Below are 17,487 nucleotides of genomic sequence, written 5' to 3'. Positions count from 1 at the left end.
TAACACTCCATTTGCCTTCTTAATTACTTGCCGCACCTGCATGCTAACTTTGTGATTCATGTGTGAGGACACGCAGATCCCTTTTACCACAGCATTCTGCTTTCTCCATTTAAATATTATTCTGCTTTTCTATTCTTCTTGCCAGAAGTTAGGCTAACTGGCTTATAGATTCCTGCTGTCTGTCTCTCTCCTTTCTTGAATAGAGGTGTTACATTTGTGGTTTTTCAAACCCTTGGGACCTTTCCAGAATCTAAGGAATTTTGGAAGGTTACAACCAATTTTGATTACGACCAACTTTGCAGCCACTTCTTTTAATACCCTAGGATGCAGGCTTATCGGCCCTTAATGCCATTAGTTTACATAGTCTTTTTCCTCTAACAACAGTGATTGTTTTAAGCTACTCGCTCCAGTTTTCCCCCTGTTTTTCCACTATTCTTAGGATGGTTTTTGTATCTTCTACCATGAAGACAGATATAAAATACTTGTTCAAAGCCTCTGCCGTTTCCTTGTTTCCCATTATTAATTCACCAGCCTCATCGTCTAAGGGACCAACATTTACTTTAGCTACTCTCTTACTTTTTATTTGCACTTGTAGAAGCTCTTACTGCCTGTTTTTATATTCCTTGTGCGTTTACTCTCATTCTAATTTCTCCCTTTTTTTAAGCCATCCTTTACTGGTTTCTAATTTTTTCCCAACCTTCTGGCCTGTCATTAATTTTCACAGCCTTGTACACCATTTCTTTCAATTTGATATCATCCTTAACTTCCTTAGTTAGCCACAGATATTTGTCCCGAATACACTCTATTGACTCATTTTCAAGGCTTGCTTTGTTTAGTTAAATTTATATGAAGATTAAAATTGCCCACAATTATTGCAGTTCCAAGCCCTATTATTTCTTGATGTATACTCTATCCTACAGTGTTGCTACTGATAGGGGGCCTATAAACTACTCCCACCAGTGACTTTATTCCTTTGCAATTTATTTCCACCCAATCTGATACTATGGCGAATTTTCCCATCCTTCCCGCCATGGGTTTCATGGTGGGCGGGAGCAGAGAATCCAGTGGCAGTCAATAAGTTGGAAACCCGCCGGCGTGAAAGTAGATTGTGATTCTGCCAATGGCAGGTCGGTTATCATGCTGCCGAGTGGCGTGAACGGTACTTGCATTTATTACCATCTCGTGAATGCTCATTAAAAGAGCTGTTCATCGGAATCTTGTGATGCCTTCCAATCTTGTGTCATGCCAGTGGGAAATTGTGTCAGCCTGAAACCTGTTTGAAAAGGAGTGCCATGCACATGTTGGACTTCAGTTCACTCGTGACTTCAAGGTGAGTGCAACATACATAACCTACCTGCCATAGTGCTGCGACGGTCTTGTTGTGAAGAACACTACACTGCTGAGGCTGTAGGGTTGGTCTGCTCCTGCTCTTTGCCTACATGTCCAGAAGGACACCACTGTGCTGTGGTACTCATGCAGACCTCCAGTTTCGGAAATAAGCATTTCAACCGGGGGTGGAGCATGAGGGGTAGGTGGGGATGACGATCACAAAGGGAGCAATGGGGAAGGAAGGCTGTGCAAGGGCTGTGGGGTGGGGCGGGGGGAGGGCGAATGCAAGGAGGGCATTGAGAAGGAAGGCTGTACATGGGCTGTGAGGGGACAAAGTCAGCACAATGTAAGGCAGAGGGGCAAGGAGGTGGAGGAGGATGAGGAACAATGGAAGGAAGGGGGGTAGACCAAGGGATGGAAATCTGGAGCCCGACAAGGAAACATGAAATGCTGACATTCAAGGGGGTCAAACCGATAACACATGTTTGACTGGAAGGGGATGCACATAGACAGTGGAATAGGAAGGGGGGGGGGTGGTGTTGTTAGTGTGGCACAGAGGGATGGGTCGCAAGGAGACTCAGAAGGTGAGGGTGGTTTGGAAGGGGTCACTATTGTCCTCAGCCATCAGGGCAATGGAGACCTCTGTGAAAGTCCAAGTCCTTGATCTGGGGCTTGCAGTCAGGAGTCACAGAGTGCAGACACTCCTGTGGAAATGTGGAAAGAAGCACTAGAGTACTGGCAGTCCAGAGGCTACGTGGACTTCATAACCAGAAGTCAGGGATAGGAGACAGTCCAGGTGTACAGCTAGCAGGCAGTAGGAGGAATCATTGGGAGCACAGTGTACTCCAGCTGCTGGGAGCAGCAAGAGCTTTGTGCTCCAGAGGAATAAAGTACAGCTTGGTGTGTGGGGCTGTCCCATAGTAGCTGTCCTTAGGCTTGGCTGGTCTCTGTACTGAGCTACAGGTGGAAAGGTGATGGGAACTGGAGGCACCTGCAGCTTGTAGGTTGGAAACACATAATAAAGGGCGGTGGGAGGGTGGGGGGGGGTGGTGTGTGTGTGTGTGTGTGTGTGTGTGGGGGGGGGTGGGGTGGTGGGGGGGAGCGGTGCGGGGTAGTGTGTGAAGCTCTCCCTGCGGGGGCCACCTCAGACCGTGCACACAGCCTCTAGATGGCGTGGGTAGAGGTCCACATTGGGGCATAGGCATGTCAGATGTGACAGGTTTGAAGGGGAGGGTAGGAATTTCCACCACAACAATTGGATCCAGTATTATTGGGGGAGGTTGGACAACAAGAGGAGGGAGCTCTACTTTCACATTGTGAGGTTGCAGGTATATACCAGGCAGACATACAGTGAGAGAGGGAGCGTCAAATTGCATTTGGAAGTAATTGTGGAAAGCCACCATCTTGCTGTACCACAGTAATGGTGCTGCGTTAAATCGAAAGTACCAGCAAATCAGTTCGGGAGACGTCTAAGTCAGTGTGGGGGGAGCGCACTGCTGGGCTAAGGGGCTCTTTCTGGGAGCGCCCTCTAACTTGTTGGTGCCGCAAGAGTGAACATGAGTCTGCTAAGTGAGAAAGGAGGAAGACCTCCTTGGAAAGAAAGCCACTGAAAGTTAATGGCTTCATTAGAGCTGTTAATGCGTTAGTCAGAACTCAATGGCTTCATATCACAGTCGCTGCATCTCAAGAGTAACTCATAGGAATGCAGGCAATAGTGAAGGAGGTACAGCGGCATCATATATGGCGTTCCATTGATGAAGGCCTGTCATGTGTTCACTGGAATTGGCATTCATAACAAACCAAAGGCCATCCACTCATTGACCATGAGCAACTGATTGGTCATTACTATACAACACCAGAGATTGCAGTACAAAGCTAGGTTGCGTCACTCACCATATTTACACCTTATTGTCCACATGGGCTCCACAAATTACATACCTGGGACTCCATCTTGGTCACCTCAATGTGTGTATTAGCATCTCAGAGACAAGGTGGCATTAGCCACCATGAAAGTCAGGCAGGAAAAGCTATGGACCTCTACAGTTGCCTTACGTGTCATCCTCTGAGCTTTACTTTCTTGATCCTTTAATCATTAATGTCTTCAATGTTTCATTTCAAAGAGAAGGCAAAAGCACATATAGATCCAGGGCTCAATGTTGCCTTTGTCAGGGTCCGAATGTAATGGAGGAGGTGAAGGAGGGTGAGGCGACTCCGCGCACAGCTCCAGCAGGAGGGACATGGTCAAGCGGAACCAGAGCATGAACAGGAAGGTCAGGAGGAGAGACTCAGACAATGGGGGCAACTCGCCAGACCAAGGGTATATTGAGGAAGAATCTCCTATTTACAAATGAGTGGGAGACAATGCAGGGCACATCTGTACTTGTCCCGAGCTCTGGTACATCGCATATGCCACATTCTTCATGAAGACCTGACACCACGTTGTGTTGGAGGATATCCCCTGCCAGTGGCTTGGAAGGTGACCGCAGTGCTAAATTTCTTTGTCGCTGGTTCTTTCCAGGAATCAACAGGGACTTGTGTGGCATCTTTCAGTCCACAAAACATTGATTCATAAAGGAGGTCACAGATGCCCCTTACAGGAAAGCCGACCATTATGTCAGGTTTGCTCTGGACAAAGATAGCCAGGCAGCGAGATTCACTGGTTTCGCCGCCATTTCAGGCTTACCAAGAGAGCCGGGTGCAATGGACTGCACCGATGTGGCTATACGGGCTCCTTGGCAGCAGGCCCTAATGTTTATAAGCTGCAAGAGCTATCATTCCATCAATGTACAACTGGTGTGTGATCATCGGGAGCATATACTGCACGTTTGTGCACAGTACCCTGGAAGTTGTCATGGCTTCAACACCCTGAGTCCCTCCCAGGTGCCTGACAGTTTTGAGGGGCCTTTATGTTTGCAGGGATGGCTGCTTGGGAAAAGGGTTAACCCCTGAAACACTGGCTGATGACACTGGTGCATCGCCCTCAGAGTCATTCCAAGGAGAGGTACAATGTTGCTCACAGCTTCACACGCTCCCTTATAGAGCAGACTCCAGGGCTTATGAAGATATGCTTCAGATGCTTGGACCACTCAGGTGGCTCACTACAATACACTCCCAAAAGGGTTTCCCATATCATCGCAGTGTACTGCACCCTTCACAATCTGGCAATGCAAAGAGGCGATTCCTTGCCACAGAGGGTGAAATGATAGCGAATGAGAGCTCATTGGAATATCCGGAGGCCCAGAAACCTCAGGAGGCTGCTGAGGGTCAGGATGAGCATGATCACGCCATGGAGGAAGGAAGACATGGGAGACGTGTCCATGATACTTGAATTACTGACAGGACCCATGAAAAGTAAAGTTAAGGGAGGGAATATGGACACATATCTCCTAGCCCTCAATGCCATTCCTTTTCATCTCAGGGGATGTCCACCCACTTGCAGTGCGAACAAGTCCTGCATTCACATTTACACGTTCTGGCCTCATGAATAACCAGGCCATGATCTTTGCAATGACCCGTGGTGCCCTGTGAACTAAGAGTGCACTGAGGAACAAGAGCAATGCAAGAGAAGACTTGAAGCTTTCTCTGTTATCTAATGATGCCACTGCGATGTGGACATGCCTAGGGATCTCCTGCTCCGTGCATGTCTTGTCTTCTGACACAAATGCTGCTAGATTATCGATGCTGATGAGCTGCCCTCACTCAATGGTGTTCCATGAGGAAGAAGGGTTAGAAACGCTTACATCACACACTTCCAATAAGGATTTAAACACATCTCCCTGACATCACACAAGGGTGCGAGGCTAATTCAACTGAGGTTGACATCACAGGAATGTGAATCTCACAATGAGACACTATCAGAGTGGGAAGAAAGTTAAACCTTGTGATAAGAGGATCCCAGTGCACAAGATCACAACGCCTTTGTTTGATCAAAACGTTCACATAAACATGAAATGTCTTCACAAAAGTACCATTTCTTTGCAGTTATAACACACCCATGAACCAAAAGTGACATCAAAATTTCTTAACTTTCCTAACCTATGCCTGGGTGCAGCCCCAGCATCTGCAGCAGAGGTGGAGGCAGCCTGTTAGCTGCTTCATCAAGGCCTGGAGGGCCCCAGCCTGATTAGGGTCTCTTGCTCAGGGGCAGAAACGCCCTTAGCAGCCTGAGAAGCTGGAGTGGATGGGGTCAAAGGCAGAGGGGAATCTGAGCAGCTGCACACCCTTGGAGTGTCCTGAGAGGAGGCCCCCGAGGTGTCCGGCTGACGTTCGTGGTCCCTGTGGGTGCCAAAGGACCCCACACTGACTCCTGCAGGAGATGGTGTACATGGAGGCAGGTCAAGGTGCCTCATCCTCATGTCAACTACATCTTGATGGTGCCCACCAGGGTGTGTGGTCATGGAGTGTGGGGCTGAGTGCAAATCCGGCAAGACCCGCTGGACCAAGGTCTCCATGGTGGTCTCTAGCCTTCCCGTGGTGACCTCGAGGCATTAGCATGTCAGTGTCGCAACATCAGGCAGGACGCGGATGAACTCCTCCATTGTTTGCTGAGTGACTGTTAAATCTCTGCCTAATGTTTCGCTGCCTGTCATTGCATCTCCAGCATTGAGTTGGCGACCACTTCCAGAGGCTCATCATCTGACTCAGGCTGAGTGGGTGACTGGTCTCCAGCAGCCCTCCTACTGCCGGAGACCTGGGCTGTCCCTGCCTCTGACTGCTATGGGGACGTGTCAGTGAGGTGTTCCCCAGAAAGTGAGCCCAAGCTCAATGTGTGTGTTTCTGAGCTGGTGGAGGGTGCAGGTGAGTGCACTGACAGTTCTTCCAGGGTTTCCTCTTCGGACGTGCTCTGGGGGCTCGGACTTAAGCTCGGCTGCCTTGTGGGCCTCGATCTGCTGCTACCTTGAAAATAGCGAATAGAGTTTCAGTTGATGGGCATGAGCTATATAAGATGGCATCATGTGACTCACTGTGAATGTCAGGATTTGACGAGATGATGAAGCTATGATCCATACTAGGTTGTTGGGAGAGGCTGATCTCCCCTTGCCCTCAGGAGCAATCCTTGTCCTCCCCAGCCTGCTCAGTTGCAGCCTCCTTGAACTCACTGAGGACAATGATATCGGCTGTCCCTCCCCCGGTCTGCACTCTTTACCTTCTGTTGTGTCCCAGCTTGGCCTGTGTGAAGACAAAAGTAAGGCATGTGATGAGAGGGGATGGAGCAGAGGTTGGGTGAGATGCATGTTCCCCTGTGTGGTGAGCCCTCCCCAGAAGGAGCTGAGGATGGAGTGCGGGCAACAAGATAGATGGGATGGTGGTGATTTGAAAGTTTCCATGAGAAAATGAGTGATCATATGTGCTAGTGGTTGTATGAGATCCTTGAAGAGAGTAGCCATTTGAGTGTATGAAACCATGATGAGAGTTTGATATTGGAGGGAGTTGAGGGATGTCTTACCCTGGCAGAGCGGATGAGATCATTCATCCTCTTCCTGCACTGGATAGCATTTCGGGTACATTGCCAGCATGCTGTCCTCCTGTGTGAAGGCCTCCCAAGCCAGAGAGGTGAGGTTGGTCTGCTTCCTGGATCCATCCCTGGGATACAGGACATGCCTGTGCACCCACACTCCTCTGATCAAGGCCTCAAGGGCCTGGTGGGTAAATCAGGATGCTGCAGCCTTCTTGAGGTTTACAGCCCTCTTCTTATACATGGAAGACATGGAGACAGGTGGGCTGGAGAGAATGAGATGTGTGTGCTCGACTGGCCTGTAAATATGGCACCCAGACCTTCAACCCCGCCAGCTGAAGGTGAGCAGAAGAATCAGTTCGCCATCAGCCAGGTGAATCGGTCTCATACCCACCTGTGCATAATTAATGAGCTTCCAAACACGGAACCAGGCATGAGTTCCCGCCATTCCAAGCAGCAAGGTGGGTGCTGCCAAAACCACCCATCGCCGCACTTAGTCTCATAAATGGAAAATTCCACCCTACATCTTGATCTTCTGTGCCGAGATCATTTCTCACTATTGTACTGATATCACCCTTCATTAACAAAGCCTCCCCACCTCCTTTTTCCTTTCTTGCCATCTTTCTGAAATGTCAGATACCCTTGAATTTTCAGTTCTCTGCCATTGTCACTTTGCAACCAGGAGCTGAATTTTGCCGTTGGCTAGCAGGGGGCGGGGCCCGTTCGCCGATGCGTAAAATAACGTATAGTGACTTCAGGGGGAACCCCCGACATCATCCCGCCCCATTTAACTTTTCAGGAAGGCGGGGGCACAGCCAAATCAGCTGTGCGCCCGCCAACCTATCAATGGCCAATTGAGGCCATTGACAGGATCATTAAAACAATTAAAGGACCTGCCCGTCCAACCTTAAAGTTGGTGGGCAGGCCAGGAGCCCCAGCAACAAACAGAGAAAACATGAAACCTCATCCACCAGTGGGATGAGGTTTCATGTAGGGATTTAAAAAGGTGAATAAAGTTTTAGTGAAATTTATTAACATGTCCCATCTCGTGTGACATTGTCGCATGAGGGGGACATGTTAAGGATTTTTTTTTTCTATTTTTAATGTTTATACTGCTATCAGCGATCTCCTTGAGGCAGCACTTAGTCTCAGGGAGATGTGCACTCTTTCGGCGGGGATCGGCTCCCTGCCTGCCGGAGATTGAGTCGGGCCTGACAGGCAGAAAATTCTGCCCCAGGTCTCTGTAATTTATTTTTATTTGTGCTATCAATTCATCCATCTTATTATGAATGCTGTGTACATTCAGATAAAGAGCCTTTAATTCTATCATTTTCCTTACTATGATCCTATTTGCTGGTAAAATCTTAATGTTTGTACGCTCTGTCCTTTCTTACTGCACTCTGGTTATTACTACCCGTATCGCTACCCTGCGCTATTGCCTTCATCTTTCTCATTAACTTTCTAAATCTCCCCTCACATGAACCCTCCACCTTATTATTTATCTTAAAACCCTCTTTACCACCCTAGATATATGATTCGCCAGAATCCTGGTCCTGGCACAGTTCAAATAAAGTCCATCCCAGTGGTACAGCTCTCTCTTTCCTCAGTAGTAGTGCAAATGCACCATGGATTGAAACCCATTTCTCCCACATCAATCTTTGAGCCATGGACTAACTGGGACTAGCTGACGTGCTCTTACAGAATGTCAACACAGACACAAGAAGGCCATGGCTTCCTTCTGTGCTGTTACCATTCTATGCTTAACCTCAACTGCAGTGCTTTTATTCTTTCTTTGCCTGTCTGATCATCTTTTAATGTGTTTCTGGAATATTTTTATTCATCCCAGAAGCTTCCTTCTCCTTTCTCTTTGAAGGGTTTGTGTACGCACAGTTTCCTCTTGATCTTGCTTTACATTTGTTAACTGTTTCCGTTTATTTTTCATATTTGTTTCATCTGAGTTTGTTGGTTTTGGAAATGCATTTCTCCTGCATGCTCAACATTATACCTTTAAAAATGTCTTGTTGACCGATAGGCGTATGCCGGAGCACAGTTACTACCTATGAGTGCAGATTCTTCTTGTTTGAACTAGATGATTAAACTTGGGACTGTGTATTAAATAATGAATGAATATTTGATAGAAATTGCTTCATTATTGCTTTGCTCCCAAATAGTGGTTTAAGCAGAACTATCACATGTAAACCACATAGACATTACTTAAAAGCTACTGTTTTAGAAAGTGCATTTTTGCACAGTCACATTAATGTTCTGCATCACAAATAAGCTTGTTCCTTACCATGTAAAATAACCCATCTGCTATGTAATACATAGATCTAGTGTTACTACTGAATGCACGTTCCAGCTTTTCTCCCAGTACTCCCAGCTGGATCAAATAATTGATCTCTGCATTAGACCTGAATCTATTCACTGGTTCACTGACTGTTAAAATGAGAGGTCCTTTCACTAAACACTAATGGTTGTATATCATTTCAGTACTGACATAATTTATTTAGCCTTGAGATATTATGTGCAAAGCAATGTTCAATGTTTCAGTTGTGTTTCTTATAATTCTAATTTATAATGTCCAGACATTTGCCAAAAATCATTTTTTTTAAAATCTTGTTTGAAAATAGACTTATGTACTTTGAATGATGAAGAGAAGTTCTCCGAACTCTAGTGTTAATGACAAATGGCACCAGGCTGGAATATTAATAATGCAGTTTACAATACATAAGGGGAACCAACAATGAGATTTCCAGTGCAGACTTGTGTGCGTTATATATATATATAAGATTAAGTATTAACATGCTTTAAAGGAATCGATCTGCATAAATAAAATAGACAAAATCTGACTGTGAAGGATGAAAAGGAGTGATGTGCGATATCTGAGCACTGACTTAACTGTAATCATTTTGGAGGTGTTAGGAGTTAGCGAATTAGCAGATAGGTTTCTATATATCTCAAAATAGAAAAATAGACATTACTTACATTAATCTCTTTACTTTATCAGGTAAATCTGAGCAGTAACATCATTGAAAACCTAATGCCTGGAGCATATTACCAGGTTGTGGTCTACTTGAAAAATGGGCCTGCTGTCGGTCCTCCTTCTCTCCCACTTACATTTGGTTTGAGTAAGTATTCAAGAATCCGTAAATACGCCTTCAAAAATCTCTCAAGCTCAACATGAATAAGAGTACTTCTAAAAGCCATTTGGATGCAAACACTAATCATCAGATTTAACGCCCTTTTTGCTCTTTTTATGAATAAAGTTCTATTTAATATTGAACTACAAACTGCAAGGGGAAGAGTTTCAAATGTGAAATCTTGTGCTAATATAGCCTAACATTAATCACAAGGAATCATGTTGCAACATGTTTCAGTGGGAATCCTAGCCATATCCCCATCTTCCTTCCATGTAGCATCTTTCGTGACCTCAGGATACCCTGAAGTGTATCACAGCCAATGAAGTATTTTTGAAGTATGGTCACTGATGTACAGTAATCTAGTAAACAGAACAATAAAGAATGCCATGTTCTGCTCAGTTCCTCATCTCCTAAATGCCAGGGACCCAGAAGGGTATTGCATCTTGAACCAATGCGCAGGAGGGTCCGATAGCTGAAGATCTCCACATCCAAGGCCTTTTTTGTGTCCTACGCTACAAACATGGCCTGCTTGAAGGGAACATTAAATCAGAGAATTCATGCTACAGTTTATTGGCTCCATCTTTAGTCCAGCAAACCCCTATTCAGATGCTGAAGTTGTGTGTTTCCAGGGTTCGTTTATTTTATCCAACTCAGTTACACTCTGGCTATTAATTATGGAACAGAGGTTAATATTACTTCTCATAAAAGTCTCCTTAATGGTGGACAGACTCCTAATTTCAAACCTATTTTTCCTTCCTCAGACCCATCAGGAGTGAAGAACCTGATATTATACCCTTTGGGCCCCACAGCTGTAGTGTTGAGCTGGAGCAGACCTTACTCTGTGGTGTTTAAAAAGTATGTTGTGGAAATGTACCATCATGATCCAGTGAACCAAAACTCAAAATGGAAAACCATTCAAGATATTCCATTCACAATTGCCTTAACAACCTCAATGGTAATTCACTTCACCATAATGATTACATTTTGGGGGTCTTGGATTCATCACGATAGATTTTCACCCTCATCGCTTGGATGGTGAAGTGATTCAGCAGATAGCCCACCCTTCGTTTTTCATCCCATTGATTCACTCTATCAGATCACCACATAGAGGGTACATTCTTCTCTTCCCTCCTTATGTTCCCCAGAGTGCATTGACTTTCCCAAGTGCTCAGATAAATTGGTAGCATTACCAGGGGATGAACAGAGATCGCTCTTCCCTTTCATTGAGCTTGCTGGTTTCATCAGTTACCCTTATTTACTGCCTCTTGTTTTTGGACAATGACAGAATCAATCATACACTTGACTTTCACTTAATCCAGGATTTTATGGCCCCTTTCCTTCACTTGCCCTCCACAGGAGCTATCTGGCATGACTTTCATGCTAGAACTGCAGATAAACTGAGAAATATTTTCCCACCAAATGACCAGGAACAAACAAATTTAAATTGTCCATTTTTTAAATAAAAATCTCAAAAAATCTTTGTATTTGAATTCGATGATTTGCCACCACCCCTCTCCCTCCCTTGGACACTTGACGAGATTAAGGCAGGAATCTTAACTTTTTGACTTGCCAGGAGCAGGTGGGGGGTGGAGGAGGGGTTTAGGCACACAGGAAATCCAGAAGATAGGGTTTCCCTGTGCACTGTGGAGTTCTAACTCCACAATATATGTGTGATGAGATGATGCACACAGGGTCTCTGCTTGGATGGCAGCCCGATTGACAGATTTGGCTTCCAGTCAAGCAGAGAACGCTGAGAAGGGACTGTACAGACAGTTAAGCCCAAGCCCCAATCCAGTGTGGGAGAGGGGTGGGGAGTCTGATTCCCCCAGGGAGAGGTTCGGGGGCCAGCAGCAAGTGGAAAGGTACTTTCCTCCTGGATCTGACAGAGCCTGCTTTAGCTTTCAGGTTTCCTGAGCTCCAGGAAATTCGGCTGTCCAGGTTTAGATTTACAATGGTCCCATTAAAACTCAGCACTCATTTTTAATATAATATTTAAATTGACAACTCACCTCCTAGGAACAACTGCTACCAACCTGCCTGTTTTAAGAGCAGAATTGGGCAGGTCGAAATCTTCTCCACTCTCCCTCACCCCATGATTAAAGTATATAACATTGATGTTAAAATGAGCAATGGCATATTTTATGCCATCTTTGAGTGCGGCTAACCTTTAACCTCTTGTATACCATGACAGAAGTAAAGATACAATACCAAGTTAAATCTTGGGCAAAAATATTTAATTCTTATCAGAGCAACATGTTAATGTAATGTGATAAATTACTTACTGTTTCAACAAAAGCAGAGTGATGATGTACATTCCTCTTTATTTAAAGAGTATTTTTAATCAAAATACTGTACCATGGCCTGGTCACTAAGAATAAGTTTCCAGATTCAGCCATTCATAGCTGCGTCGTTCTCCACATCGAAGACAGAGAATTGATGGCTAAATGTCCTGGGTCCTATCTTACATTTTGCAGCAGTCATAGCCAACAGCTTCCATACCCTACTTTAGAGCAAGAAAATAAAGAAGAAATGGATCACATTAAGAGCTGGGTGGTAGCCAGAGACACACATTCCATTGCAACGAAATCCTTTATAAAGCCAGATGTCAATATTGACAGCTCAGCTACAATCTAATCTACTGCTCTGCACCCATGAAATGGCCAGATTAGAGTAAAAAGGAGGGAGGGCTGTGTGTGTGTATGTATAAACAATAGAGGGTGTGGGACATACATTTCCATGCCTAATAAACAGGGCAATCAGTCCAATCATTGGGTCCAATACTGTGAGCTAAAAAATGAACAGCCAAAGGATCAAGGAGAGATAAAGTGCATTTCATCTAGAGTCCAAATGTCTTGCAGCAGGGTTTTAGAATGCTAGCTTACGAGTTCACTCCATGTTTAAAACATAATCGTTCAATTTTTCTTTCTACTAAGCATCTCCAGTGATACCTTGATATCCAATTGCAGGCAGTCTCATTGCAAAACTCCCTACAGAATAATCACACGTTTACAGTTACATGCCTTTTAAATGGTGTATATACTACATTCGGTCACATTTTCACCCTGTCATGCAAAATGATGAATTTTAAAGAAGTCTTTTTGCTTGACGTTTGCTGTTATCTCTTAATTCTCCGTGAAATTTGTTGCTGTGTTTCATTGTCAGACTGTTACTGACCTGCGACCAGCCTCACGATATGAGTTCCGTGTTACTATGGTGTCCTGGGGAGAGCCTGAAAACAGTTGCTGTGACAGATCTTTGACAAGCTATATAACAGGTGAGCTCAGTGTGCTTTTTTAAAAATTTGTTGATGGGATGTGGGCTTTGCTGGATAGACCAGCATTTATTACCTATCCCTAATTGTCCTTGAGGAGGTGGTGGTGAGCTGCATTCTTGAACCACTGCAGTTCAGGTGGTGTAGGTACACCCACAGTGCTGCTAGGGAGGGAGTTCCCAGATTTTGACCCAGCGACAGTGAAGGAACAACGATACATTTCCAAGTCAGGATGGTGAGTGGTTTGGAGGGAAACTTCCAGGTGGTGGTGTTCCCATCTATCTGCTGCCCTTGTCCTTCTGGAAGGAAACTTTGCAGTTTCTTGAATTGGAGCAGGGATGTGCAAGGCCGTTATACACAAACTCATTCCTTTAATTTGTCTTTCTGCACATCCATTGGACACAAAGTAGAAAATGCTCTTGTGTTTTAAGACGGAAATGTTTTTAATTTTGTATCTGGATTACTTTTACATTTCCCCACAAGTTACATAGTGTTTTGTAACTTCAATTTTGATCTACCTGAGCGCTTCTTTGGCAATACAGATTGAAATAATTCATGTTTATCTATCATCTTTCATACCCTTGGAACATCTCAAAGCACTTCAAATATAATTGATTACCTCTGAAGGACAGGCAGCTTTCTTCTTAACAAATATGGCAGTCTTTGTGCACAGCAAGAAACCAGAAACAGCAAATATATGAGTGACCAGTTCATCTGTTTTTGGTGGCAGCTGATGTAATATTCTTCCTTGTTTGTACTAGACTTTACTGTTTTAGCTAGGATGTTATGGAATCAATTTTTACCCATTAAGAGCTGCCATAACACATAATGCTTTTCTGCTAAGTCTTTGATTAGCCTATACCTTGATTAAGGTTATATATCCCTCAACATACCATGGGTGGGATTGTCCGACCCCGCCCACGGCAGGGATCGTCCAGTCCATTATCTTCACTTAAGCTCCTTTTAAGGGAGACCTTGTGACACAGTGGGTAGTGTGCCTGCTCTGAGACAGAAGCTCCAGGTTCAAGTCTCACTCCAGAACTTGATGACCAAGGAAGGTGCATTCATAATGCAGCCAAATAGGTTGAGTACCAACCTGTAAATCCTTCCAACACATGCCTATGGCAGGCAGTAAGAGTGGGAGAGATTCCTGGTCAGCCATGTGATGGAAAGAACATTGGAGCCTCTACCATCACTGTCCATAGCCCCAGATTACAACATTTATGTAAAAGTGTATGTTGTCACAGCAACTTGGACTCCTTGGGGCTCGGTTGGCTAGATGGCGGGTATGGATCAGATTGGAACCAACAGCACTGGCTTTGATTCCCCTTGCAGCTGGGGCAGATTCAGGACCTGCCTCCTTGCCCAACCCATGGTGGAGATGGCGGTGCTGTAGGTTAGACCTGCTTTTGTGCAGAGAAGTCAAAAAGAAGACGGAGAGGAATCTCCTTTTGCAGATATGTTTCCCGGCCCTGTCGGGCACTAAATAAATTAAGTTGTTAATGAAGGAGAACCTGAGGCTGAATTTTAGGCTGTGTCCAAATCAATTGTAAATGTCACCCTCTGAAGCACAATGGTCTGGCTTTTGAGGTCAGTGGTAAGGTGAGGGTACTTAGAACTGACCTCAAGAAAAGCTACCCGCAAAAATCTAGCGATCTCTGGTGTGTGTTTCTCCTTTCGCAATATTAATTTCATTCCAGCGTCAGCTGTAGGGGACCTCCAGCAACGGTGATGCCACCAGGGAATCTAGGCAAGCTAATTACGTTGAAGTATTCTCACAGACAGCAAACCAGGAAGTAAATACAGTGGTTACCCTTCACTGTTTAATCATTTTATGGAGAAAAAAACAGATAGTGACATGTACATGGCTTGGAGGTAGAAGCTGAAATATAAATTTTATAAAAATTTAAAATCTATGAATTTTTTTTCTCATAATAGAAAAATTTTACATTCCACAAATATAAAATTTCATGGGGCTGGAAATGTTGTTCAGCAATAATTATGACTTAGTACACCATTGAAACCCAGAACACCTCATGCAACAAGGTGTAACTTTTTCAAGAATTTTATAGCAGGACTAATGGTGTAAAATGTGGAAGTTCATGTCAGTTCAAGTGATTTTTAAGATATCCATCTGCACAGACTTCAACAGTGCATCCTATGGACGAGTGGGGAAATCATGGAAAACAACTTCTGGATTTCCTTGTTTAACAACACGTGCCAAAAGATGCAAAGTATGAAGGTGAACATTGACAGTTTCATTAGAACCACAAACTCCAGGCCATTGTACTTTACATTTCTCTCAAATAAGGACATGAAGATCTATGTACGTGTTGACCAAGTTCCCATTTTGATGAGCTCCTTCATTTAGATTAAGCAGCATTCTACATGTCTCATTGTATTGAAAGGATTAGTACAACAATAACAAGCACCTATAATGGAGTAAAATTTCCAAAGTTGTTCAGCAGGAGTGCCATGAATCAAAATTTGACATCAAAACACGTAAGGAGATATTATGGCAGCTGATGAAAAGTTTGGTCAAAGAGGTGGCTTTTAAGGAGCGTTTTAAAGATGGAGAGACAGGTAGAGAAGCAGTGATTTAGGGAGGGAATTCCAGAGCTTAATGCCTTGGCAGCTGGAGGCGTGGCCAATGATAGAGCAATTAAAATTGGCGATGCACAAGAGATGCACAGGCATTTCAGAGGGTTGTAGGGCTGGAAGAGGCTACAGAGATCAGGAGGACAAGGTCAATGGAGGTCATTTGAAAACAAGGATCAAAATTTTAAAATCAAAGTGTTGCTTACCAGAGTATCTAGTGTAGGTCAGTGAACACAGGAGTGGTGGGGAAAAGAGACTAGGCATGAATTAGGAGCCTAGGAGCAGAGATTTGGATGGCCTCAAGTTTACAAAAAGAGCAGAAGATAGGAAGCTAGCGGTGAAATAGTCAAGTCTATAGGTAACAAATACATGGATGATCATCCTTCAATCTCTTCACATTAGCCTTTCTAAAGTATTCTTTCTACTTTGTCTTTCTTACAGCACCACTGGCTCCAGAGATTACTTGGCTGGAATATTCTAAGAACATACTCTCTGTTAGCTGGACTTATGGTGATGCTACAACTGGATCATCCAACTCAACCCTACCTTACTGGCTGGTTGTAGCTGTTGGACGAAGAATCATTAAAAAAAGTGCAAGTATACATTTTTGGTTTGATATGATGCTAAAGCAAGTTGAATTTGATCATATTAGGTAGCTCCTGGATAAGCCATTTGGGATGTCATTCCTCTTTTCTGTTCTGTAGTGGATCAGATAATTAATACAGTCTTCAGATTTACTAACAGTCTGAATAATGTGAAGGAATGCTGTCTCAGTTTATATCTTAGGGTTAGCCAGGAACAGAACTATGGATAAGTACAGATAAGTAGTCAGACATTAAATGGAACATGATCATCTTGAATACAACTTTTGTACAAAATTCTAAAACCAATAACTTTAAGTATTGTTTTCCTTAAAAGCAAAATGTTTTTCAAAAGTTAAGAGACCAGTAAATGTTGGCATTCAGGGACATTTGGATGTTCTTGTGCTGTACATGAATCATGGAAAATTAACATGCAGGTATGTCAAGCAATTAGGAAGACAAGTGGGATGTTACTCTTTCTTGCGAGAGGCTTGGGCCAGAATTTTTGGGTTGGCGAGCAACAGCGAAGCCCACTTGTCGAAGCATAAAATGACGCAGTGATGTCGGGCGTGCGTCCCAACGTCACTGCACGTCATTCAGATTTTCAGTTTGGTGGGCATGCACTCAAGTTGGTTGTGCGCTCACCAAACTGTAAAAGACCTATTAAGGTCATTTAAATATCAACTAAAACAATAAACTGAGCTACCCGTCCAACCTTTAGGTTGGCGGGCAGGTGAAGAATCCAGTTGGCCTTCACATTTATCATGCAACCTCATCCACGGGCGAGACGAGGTTTCATGAAGGTATTTAAAGTTTTATAAAAATTTTTAATAACATTCATAGATATGTCCCAGCTCATGTGACACTTTCACACGAGGAGACATGTCTTAAATTTTTTGTTTTCTTTATTAAAATTCTCAGAACGTAAACTAATCTCCCTGAGGCTGTTCAGTGCCTCAGGAAGATTTCTGCGCTCTTTTACTCCCTGACTCAGGCAACACCCCCCCCACCCACCGCGGCCCCCCCCACCCACCACCACCACCACTGCCCACACAGGGAGCGCTCAGCGCTTCCAGGCATGTGTCACATTGGGTGGGCCTCAATTGGCCTGCC

The 17,487-nt window shown here is 44.3% G+C and overlaps 1 protein-coding gene across 1 annotated transcript in view; it reads left to right on the top strand.

Moving 5' to 3' along the window:
* Window positions 1-17,487, top strand: part of ptpro (protein tyrosine phosphatase receptor type O) — a 139,795-nt gene that overhangs the window by 57,194 nt on the left and 65,114 nt on the right. The window contains exons 8-11 of the mRNA XM_041203103.1: window positions 9,792-9,912; window positions 10,686-10,879; window positions 13,087-13,198; window positions 16,235-16,386. Coding sequence (XP_041059037.1) covers window positions 9,792-9,912; window positions 10,686-10,879; window positions 13,087-13,198; window positions 16,235-16,386 — 579 coding nt within the window. The remainder of the gene's footprint in view (window positions 1-9,791; window positions 9,913-10,685; window positions 10,880-13,086; window positions 13,199-16,234; window positions 16,387-17,487) is intronic.

The sequence above is a fragment of the Carcharodon carcharias genome, chromosome 13 (genome assembly GCF_017639515.1).
Source record: "Carcharodon carcharias isolate sCarCar2 chromosome 13, sCarCar2.pri, whole genome shotgun sequence".
Taxonomy (NCBI): Eukaryota; Metazoa; Chordata; class Chondrichthyes; order Lamniformes; family Lamnidae; genus Carcharodon; species Carcharodon carcharias.
Note: the sequence above shows the minus strand (reverse complement) of the source record. Positions and strands in the feature narration are given on the sequence as shown.